Source organism: Muntiacus reevesi, chromosome 13, assembly GCF_963930625.1.
Source record: "Muntiacus reevesi chromosome 13, mMunRee1.1, whole genome shotgun sequence".
In the NCBI taxonomy this organism is placed as follows: Eukaryota; Metazoa; Chordata; class Mammalia; order Artiodactyla; family Cervidae; genus Muntiacus; species Muntiacus reevesi.
In genome coordinates this window covers 14,859,956-14,869,413 of record NC_089261.1, presented here as the reverse complement: position 1 = coordinate 14,869,413, position 9,458 = coordinate 14,859,956, and the positions used below count along the sequence as shown (strand labels likewise).

Below are 9,458 nucleotides of genomic sequence, written 5' to 3'. Positions count from 1 at the left end.
GGCTCCGAGGCGGCGGCGGCGACTCCAGGGCTCGCCTCCCCTCACGCGCCGGCGGGGGCTGAGGGGGAGTCGGTGGCTGGAGATAAACAAGGCGGCGGCGGCGGTAGCAGCGGCGGCGGCGGCTGAGGAACAGGGAAGGCGGAGGCGGCGGCCGGCCCGCAGCGCCGGCCCGGGAGGCAGCGGCGGCCCTGAGAGGCGGGGAGGGCGCCGGGCCGCGCGGACAGCGCCCCCCGCCGCCGCGGGAGCAGCCGCCGCCGCCGCCCGAGCAGGAAGGAGCCGCGCGGCCGCCGCGGACCCCCCCGCCGGCCCGGGCCCGCCGCCCCCGGCGCGGCGTCGCCGCGGCGCCTCCCGCCCGCTCGCCGGCCCTCGCGACCTCCCCCGGCGGCGGCGGCGGCCGGGCCGCCCCACGCTTCCCGGCGAGGCGCCGCCGCCCGGCCCGGCCTCGCCTCGGACGCCTCGCTCCGACATGCCCCGCTCTGGCGGCCGGGCTCGCGGAGGATCATGACTGCGGCAGCGAACTGGGTGGCGAACGGGGCGAGCCTGGAGGATTGTCACTCCAACCTCTTCTCGCTGGTGAGTAGCCGGGCTGCGGGGAGGGGGCTGTGCTGTGGGGTGGGGGGGGTCGACCTCCGCCGCCGACCAACTTTCTCCTCCCGCCGCCGGGACTTCGCCCCTCCCTCGCCTCTCCCCGCCGTTCGCCTCTTGCCGATTCTCCCCCTTTTGGATCGTCTCTCCCTCGCCTTGGATCCCATCCAGTGTTTATTTGGCTCTTTAAAAATCATTTGTGAGCGCGGCGCTCGGCGTGGAATTTGCATGTGGAAGTCTCAAAGCTGCGGATCCTGGGTCGCACTTCGAACGCCCACCCTCTGTTAAGTCGCACTCCCCTTCCCCTCCCTTTCCCCCCGTTTTCCCCCCCTAAATGTGGCAGGCTTTTGCCTTGTGTTGCCCGCGCCTGCGATAAGCAGCTCCCCCCCCTCCCTTGTGTCGGATCGGCTGCCCGCCCGCCTTTTGAATTTTTTAAAAAATTCCATAATGACACCTGCAATTTCGCCCAAAAACAGTTGATTGAATGCGATTGTGTCAGTAAAGGACTCTTGCACCCGAAGCTCCGGCGATTGTAAACATCGACAGCCGCCTGCCTCTCGGGGCTTACTACGCTGGAGAGCCTTAAAGCCATTGCACCGAGCCGACGGAAGGTGGAGAAAGCTTTTTCTTCTTTCTCTCCTCCTGTGTCTTTTAAAAACTGTTTTCTCTCTGCTCACAACGAATCCACACACACACACAGCAACAAGCTGGGCGGTTTGATAACATCGCTTTTATCTGCCTTCGCCTCTCTCGCGCTCTCTCTCTGATAATTGACAACTTTTCCTTCGGATTTGAATCGCCTGCCTTAATCTTGAAGCAGTTAGGGTGTCAATTGTTCTCCTGGAAGCCTGGCATCCGACGACGGCGTCTAGATTCATCGAAATTAAAAATGTATAGGGTTCCAGCAACTCTTTCCTGGCGGTGGCAGTGACATTTGGTGGTAAATGCCATCTTTGCTTTTTTTTTATTGGGTCGTATTACCTAGCTCTGAAAACATTCACGTTGTTAAACCTGGCGTTTAGGCTAATAATTGCAGTGAGTGGTCTTTAAATATGTGCTTTGTGCATGAATTACTGTATGTATAGCTATGTGCCCGGGAGACTACGAATTTGTTTAAATATTGAGCAAAGATTTGTCAACAGATGTAAGGCAATTATGTTTCAAGCGTGGAATATAATTGGAAAATTGGCTGAACGGTTTGTTTAATTTAGACTTAAAAAAAACCCCAACTTTGTTTAAGTGGTGTACCCTTTTTGGGGGACTGCTTTTAGAGAACATGCATTTTGGAAATTGTTTTCCGTAACCTATGCTGTACATAGAGCTTTATTTCCTCTTAATCTTTGTTTACACTGGATACATAATTTAGTGTTCAAATTGTAATTAGTTACATTTAATTATGGGTAGCAGAGATGCTTTTTTTTTTCCCCTTTGAGACTTGTGGAGAAATACAAATTCTTGCCAACTTTTCAAATGGAAGCTTTATTAAGTATATTTCATTGTGCAGATTAAAAAAAATGAAGACAAGCGATTTTTACCTACTGAGACCGAGTGACATAGTATCTGTGCTTTTACTGTAGTAATAGCAGGTCAGTTTTTTTCCTCCCAACATTTTTATTCGGTTATTTAATCTTAACATTCAGTTACAAGTTGTGATTCTCCCTTTCAGTCCTGTGGTAACTTCCCCTTGCCGCCTCTTTTCTTCTCTCAGTCTCTCGTTTAGTATCACTCAGGTTCTCAGGGACTTGAATAGGCTAGCGAGCCTTGGCTAAGGGGCATTTAAGTGGTTTTGGTTTGGTGACTGGTGGCCGCATTGACACTTTATCAGGAAATTAAAATAACCAAGTAGATCAGTATTAGTGAGGAGAGATTCCCCCAAATTACCATATATCATGCTGACTGATAATGGCTTGTATATATGTGACTATTTTGTATACAGTACCTTTCATGTAGGAATGAAAATACATGTGTAGTCAGACTTTAGTATATATCATTTTTTATCCTTTTTTTTTTTTAAACTTAAGAATGATAATGTTGCTAAAGATGTTTAATATTGTTTTGGAGAAACAATTTGTAGGAGAGGATTCTGTGCTTTCTGACTTTCTAAAGGTTTGTGTTTAAACCAGGAATTGATTTTTGAGTATACTTTTTTAAACCAGAATTATTCTTTAGGTAGCAACTTTGAAATGCAGAAATGCCTTTTTTTTTTTTTTAAGGACTATGGAATGTCTGTGTGCTTTTATAGATGGAGGTTGGATAGCTGGTTATTAAAAAATTACAAATCTGTTAAAGAGCTGCTGATACTGTAAATTTTTCTTGCTCCAAATTGAGCATTTTCTTGAAAATCAGATACAGCAGCAACCTGGAATATCAAAAATATATTGCCTAAAATACATTGTATAGAATAATTAATTCCAAAGGGGATAAAATCATCACCTGTTCAGAATAAAGCATGCATTATAAAAACTCTTAGTACATAATATTAGCATATAGTTTTCTTTTTGACCTGTAGTTTTTTGAGCAGAGAAAAGTATTGCTTATAGAAAATTTACCTAAATACTCTTATTAATGTGGATTGAAGTATAAGCTAGAGCTGATAAAGTTCTGTACCACATTAATGACTCACCCACTTTCTGTTACCTCAAGGTATTCACCTGACTTAGCAGAAGTTGATTTGTGCAGTCAGGTGCCTTAAGATTTTTGTTAGTCCTTTACTTACTTTGTTTTCTGATATTCTACTGCATGGCATCATCATATTTCCTAAATTCTTTGTCAACCCCTCCCCCTTTTCCTAACACGTGAAAAATGACATTGTGCATACAAGATATGAGTTATTCTTGCAGTTGTGAGATTTGTAGCTACTGCATTAAGTGCATTCCTGACTGTGCCTTTGTGACTCAGAACTGTTTTCTCATGCTGTCCATCACATTTCCGGGAGACTCTTGCTATGTATTCACTCAGTTATAATTCAGTTAAGTGTGTTAAATCTGCCCTTTTGGAGAGTGTACCAATGCCCTATGGGATGTCAACTCATCCTTGTGGAAAGACATAATTTCCAGATGTAAGTATATCTTTACTTTTGTTCCTGTTTCTTATTCAAGATGATACAGAGAAAAGCAGTTTTATGTCCTTCATAAAGTATATATATACTTCATAAAAGTATATACTCTTTGACATAGGGCAGTTTAATTCTTAGTTATGTATGTCCCACATTCATGTTGTTTTGTTTGCCTAGAATCTTCCTAACTATGGGGTAGTTGGGGGATGGTATCAAATTCTTCCTTCCTAAATTGAAATACACATTAGTACATGATTCCTATTAAGTACCACTCATTCAGTATTTGAAGATTTTTACAGTAATCTCTCATTGACCTGCTTTCTTTTTTCTTGAGATTTATTTTTATTTTTTTGCAGAGAGGGAAGATAGTTGTAGAAACTTTGAGATTTATTCTTTTGAGTTAGAACCAGATGGGGAGGACCATCAGTTGAAAATGAGGAAGAAGGAATGATTAATTTTCTCAAATGCCAATACTTTATATAGAGTATTTTTTCATCTGAGTTTCCAGTGTTAGTATTTACATGTGAAGCGTCTTTTTTTCATGATGGTTCATTTTCTTTAATGAAAATATTTATAATTTGCTAATGTTTGTTTTCTGTTTAGCATTTTGTTGTTAGTATCACATGGTATTACAGTATTTATATATTTTTCATAGCAGTAATTGCTTACCCGGTAGTAGTTGTATTAACCTCCAATTGCTAGTAAATATTTTTAAGTACATAATAGACAGCAATTTAAGGCATAATGTAGCAGTTTACTGGACCGTTTTAAAGAGCCATTTGTACATGTGATGAGTTCATAATTTTAAAGAGAAAATAATGTACGTAGGACTTGTATGCTACAACATGTGTTGCTGTGTTATTGCTTGAAGAGTTCATTGAGAGGAAGTTAGGTTTTGGCTGCTGCTTTGTGAGAATAAAGGCAGGGGGTACCTTAGGACAATGAGTGTTGAGTTTATGCCAGGTGCTTATGTAGTTTAGCACTTTCTTTGGAATATTTTGGTCATTTTTTTTGTGACTGTATTAGGTATTTGGGGGAAAAAACAACCTTTTAAGGCATTCTTTAAATAACATTAAGTTACAGAAGTGGCTTATATTAATTAGGCATGGAAAGATTCATTCATCTTTTTTGTTCACAGGCTAATTTAGCCTAGTTAGTTCTGAGTTAATTGTATTCATCAAACATTTTCAAAGGTCTTCTCTGCTTAAGAAAGAAAGATACCCTGTTACCACTTTATACTATAGTCTATATATTATATATTGGCAAAAGATAGGCATATTCTATAGTAATGTTTAAGTTATTTAAAATTGAGGTAAAATTCAGTGTAAATAGTATTAAGATTACTTATCTGGATTTTTTGAAATAAACAATTCAACTTTTTCTCAAAGTTTGATTCAGAGATAGACTAGATTGTTTTCTTTTTGGCCACTTGGATCTTAGTTCCCAGACCAGGGATCAAACCCATGTACTGGAAGAGAGTCCTAACCCTTGGACCGCTTGGGAATTCCCAGACTAGATATTTTTCTGAGTGTTTTAATTTGTTTTCAGTAGAGGAAAAGCATAATCTTCTCCTTTGAAATAGTAGTAGAAGGTACTGATTTATTGTTGTTTTGAAACTGGATGATATATTCATCTCACAGACGTTAGCTACTGTGAGAGATTAGACAAAGTTTATGAGGATTAGTAATACGGTGGAATATTGGATGTTATCACTGAGTTGTGCATTGCAGCCATTTATTAGAAATGGAGAAAAAGAGTTTCCGTGGCGTTTCTTTTAGTGTCCTTTTTTTAAAATGTGTTATGTGCTAACTTGCTTTACAAACTGTGTTGTGGCTACCAGAATTTCTATTTTGTCATTGTATAAACACTGCTATTTCAAGAAATTGCATTTAGTGCATTGCAAAGTGAGGTAATTAGGTAGGTAGTCTAAAAATGTGCTGTGGGGGATAGTTAAAAAATTTGCAGGCACACATTTTTCTTCATACGACTGGTTTAAAGATTTGGAATTAATGAATCAATGGTTGTAATGTGTATTGGAATTTCGGACTTTCCTTCTCTCTTGAGTCATTTAACTTCTATCCAGTTCAGATAATTTCCTTTTATAGTATGTGCTTTCATTGTTTATTCGAAAGATTTGAAGGTGTTAGCTTTGTTCTGTTGGGGGAATTCACTTCATTACATAGGGGAGATGATTTTCCATTAATCTTGGTAAATATTAACATAAACGAGGAATTGTAAATTCATGTTCATTTGCATGAATGAAATATGTATGTGTGCTCAATTTTTGTTGAGTATAAAGTCACTTATGTACATCAGCATGGTTTTCTATCTTTGCTTTAGTTTACACAAAAATAGTTTTAAATGCTTTTAATATGTGATTGGTGTTTATTTCAGAGGCAGCTCCCCCACCGTACTACTTTGTTACTTAATTTTTGAAATCATCTGTAGTATAGATTGGATTCTGTTGTCATAACTTGGTTATCATAGTTTTCTTTTAGGAACTCCTGTTTTACTTGCATTTATATTCACATGTTTTAGTTATGTTGGTTGGAATAAAGTTGTTTTCCTTTTTTAAGCTAATAAAATAAATGTCTTAGAGTACATTTGGATTCTAGTCAAGAAAGATGAGGGGGTTTTTTTTTTGTTGTTGTTGTTCTTTCTAGATGAGAATTAGAAGAATCAATGGTGTTCAAGGGAGAATGTTTACTCCATTGGCATTTCCATACTCTGTAGTTTATTATGTATATTTTGAATGTTTATTTTCTCATTCTAGATGAATTGTGGTAGTCTTATTAAAGCTGCATTTGTACTACTGTGAAATAGCACAGAGCCCTGATTGACAGCTTTCTGCATTTTGTACTTCTTCCAAGTACAGTGAAATTCCATTACTGTTAAAGGAACATCCTGAGTTGATTCTTCTAAAATTTCACTTGTGCATTTATTTTACATTGTTTAAATTTGTAACTTAAGAAAAAATGAAAAGGGGGAAGATAAAGCAAATTAGGTAAATTTTCAGGTAAGCATTTTTTCTCAATCTTCACTAGATCTCTTTACTGTAATAATTGTCTTGATTTGTATTCAGGTAAGCATTTTTTCTCAATCTTCACTAGATCTCTTTACTGTAATAATTGTCTTGATTTGTATTAAATCACTACATTAATTGGATATATTTAAGACATTTGGTATTAAAATTAAATTTGAAGAAATAATTTGTTTCAAATAAAATATATCATTAATTGTGCATAGAATTCTTTATAATACTGAGTGGAAATTACAAAGATTGTTCACATAAAATGTATTAAGTTGCATGAAAACCATGATCCTTCTTCTCGCTCCCATCATTGATATATTTCTGAGGAAGTATTTTTGCATGACGCATAAAGTTCCCACAGTCCATCTGTGCTTAATTTGAGAGTTAATAAGTAAGGTATTCAAGAGTAAAATAGGTGTGAAAAAGCATTTTGTGTTGGCAGTTCACAAGATTGTGTATTAATGTCCTAAAGAGAAATAAGGAAAAACATACGTATGTCCAACTCAGGAACCAACTCCTAGTTTTATTGCACATGTATATGTTTGGCACAGGCCTCCTCATCTTTAAGTAGGTCACGTGTCACCGCCCTGTGAAGGTTTCCTTGACTCCCACAGATCGAAGTTGTCACTCTTGCTGCTTCCATATACCTTCTCTGTCTACCTCTGATAATCATATGAACTTCTGTAGGGCTGTGACCCTGTCTAAGCCATCTTTGCATTCCCTTCATAGTTAAATGCTGGTTAACTGGAATGAATGAATAAATAAATGACTGGACAACTATTCTCTTCTCCACCTTGTTTTGTAAGGGAGTTCTCATTACCCATTTAGGCCCTGATCACAATATGTTGTTATTATTTTTGAAGTTTATTTAGCTGTTCAGCTCTGTGTTCTCAACATACATTGTTTAGGCTGTATGTACTGTTGCTTGGTAATATTTTAGATGAGTTCTAGAAAATCTTTCTTAAAAAAAATTTCCAGCTGATCAAGAGATGCATGCTTATACCCCAAAGGAGTAGGAATTTGGTTCCTATTAAGATTTTGTGTAAGGTGGTAGCAATCTAATAGAGATTGCTGTTGGAGATTTTGTTTGAGATTTGATTCAAAATTCCTTCATTTTCATTCTCTAGGAAGTATCCTGTAAGAAGGCTTTTGCTTAATCTTCAGTTATAAGATTACTTTCTATGAGCTCAGTAAAATGGATAGTAATTTGGTAATAGGGAAAGTTGAGTGGTATTCAAACCCCCACCTCCTTTTTTTTTTTTAAACTAATGACTATATCTGGTTGGTCACATAATGGTTCTTTGCCTCATTTTCTCCTATAAACTTGATGGAAATACGGAAGTCAGGAGGTGTGAGAAATCATTTTGAGTATCTTTTAAGGAAAGCACTTTGGATGACTAGATAATGTTTTTTAATAGGAAGAGTCTTCTGGCAAATTACAACTAAAGTTATAGAGTAACCCTAGACAGTTAGCCAGGAAGTGGAACAGCAAAATTACTTGTTTTAAGTATGGCAGTTATATTGAATTTGTGCTTTTTGAGGGGAGCAGAAGATTAAATTGTTCTTGTGTCTTTCTTTATAAGTGAGCCGTCTTTAGATGTCACAACTTTTCATTTGTGTATATGATTCTCAGGTTGCACAGTGTGTCTTTAATAAGCTGAGTGATTTTGCTCTGCCAACCCTGAGCTCTGACTGGCTGGGACTGGAGATTGAACTGTGGCTCTTATTTGGTAGTTTAAGCTGTTAATTCCTTGGCAGCTCCAGAGTGCTCTTTGAACTTTAAATAGCAGTTCTATTAACATTTTGAGATTTGTCTCAGGGAATGTCAGAAATAGTACTTAATAAATATCTTTTTCTTTTTAAAGACTAAATCACATTTTAGTGTGACACACATGTCATAACCCTTACTTTGTTTTGAACAAAGTATATATCCTCAACTGCCAGCCGGTTTCTATTTTCCATTTAATAATGTGGCGACATCTAAAAATATTGTTTAGACCTTGTTGAAGGAAGGAAAGCCCCTCTGCCCCAGTCTGTAGTTTTAGTCTTAGTCATGTTGATTATGAACATTGTCCTAAGTTTTATCCAAAGTGTAGAATTTTACATGTAGTGGTCTGCCGCATTCTAAATATTAGAAAAAGTTAATTTGTACGTAAGTTTGCTTTTAAATAAAACCTACCCTTAATTCTGTTGCTACAAATGATGGTTAGCCTATTGTATTGTACTTAATTACTTGTATTATAGTACTCAGATGTTATTTATGGGAGTATTTTTATGGGAAAGTTTAGGTTATTAGGAGTACCTTTCCTCTGACTATAGCCCCAGCCATCAAAGCAGGCCCTCCCTAAAACCCATCTTAGCTCCAGGCAGTGGGAATGAAGCCCACCCAGACTCTGGGCATGTTTGAAGGGTACGAGAGGACTGCTGTCTGAAAGAGAGGCTTGAAGAGGGCATGGAGAGGGGAGGGTGGCCTCTCCCCAGCGGGAAGAGCAGCAGTTTGGGAACAAGGGTCTCAGCAGCTTCCCCTTTGCTTTCTGAGGGCGTCTGCTGCCGCTCCCTCTCTGCTGAAGTACTACTCCTCAACACGCGGGGAGTAGTAACAGGTTCTGTGGTGTCATCTTTGCGCCTTAGCTTTTCCCTTCTCTTTTTTCCTTCAGTTCACCCTTAAAGACAATCTTTTCTACTTGATACTTTGTGCGATAAATGAGCACTTGTGAGCCTCAGTGAAGGGCAAAGGGAATTGGGGGTGAGGTTGGATAGGGTAACTAATAAATTAGTATTTAGACA

The 9,458-nt window shown here is 39.2% G+C and overlaps 1 protein-coding gene across 2 annotated transcripts in view; it reads left to right on the top strand.

Moving 5' to 3' along the window:
• Positions 1-440: 440 nt before the first annotated feature.
• The window catches only part of MED13L (mediator complex subunit 13L), a 291,272-nt gene continuing 282,254 nt past the window's right edge, over positions 441-9,458 (top strand). For both annotated transcript variants that reach the window (XM_065904933.1, XM_065904932.1), the window contains exon 1: positions 441-573. In XM_065904933.1, coding sequence (XP_065761005.1) covers positions 502-573 — 72 coding nt within the window. In that variant the 5' untranslated portion in view covers positions 441-501. The remainder of the gene's footprint in view (positions 574-9,458) is intronic.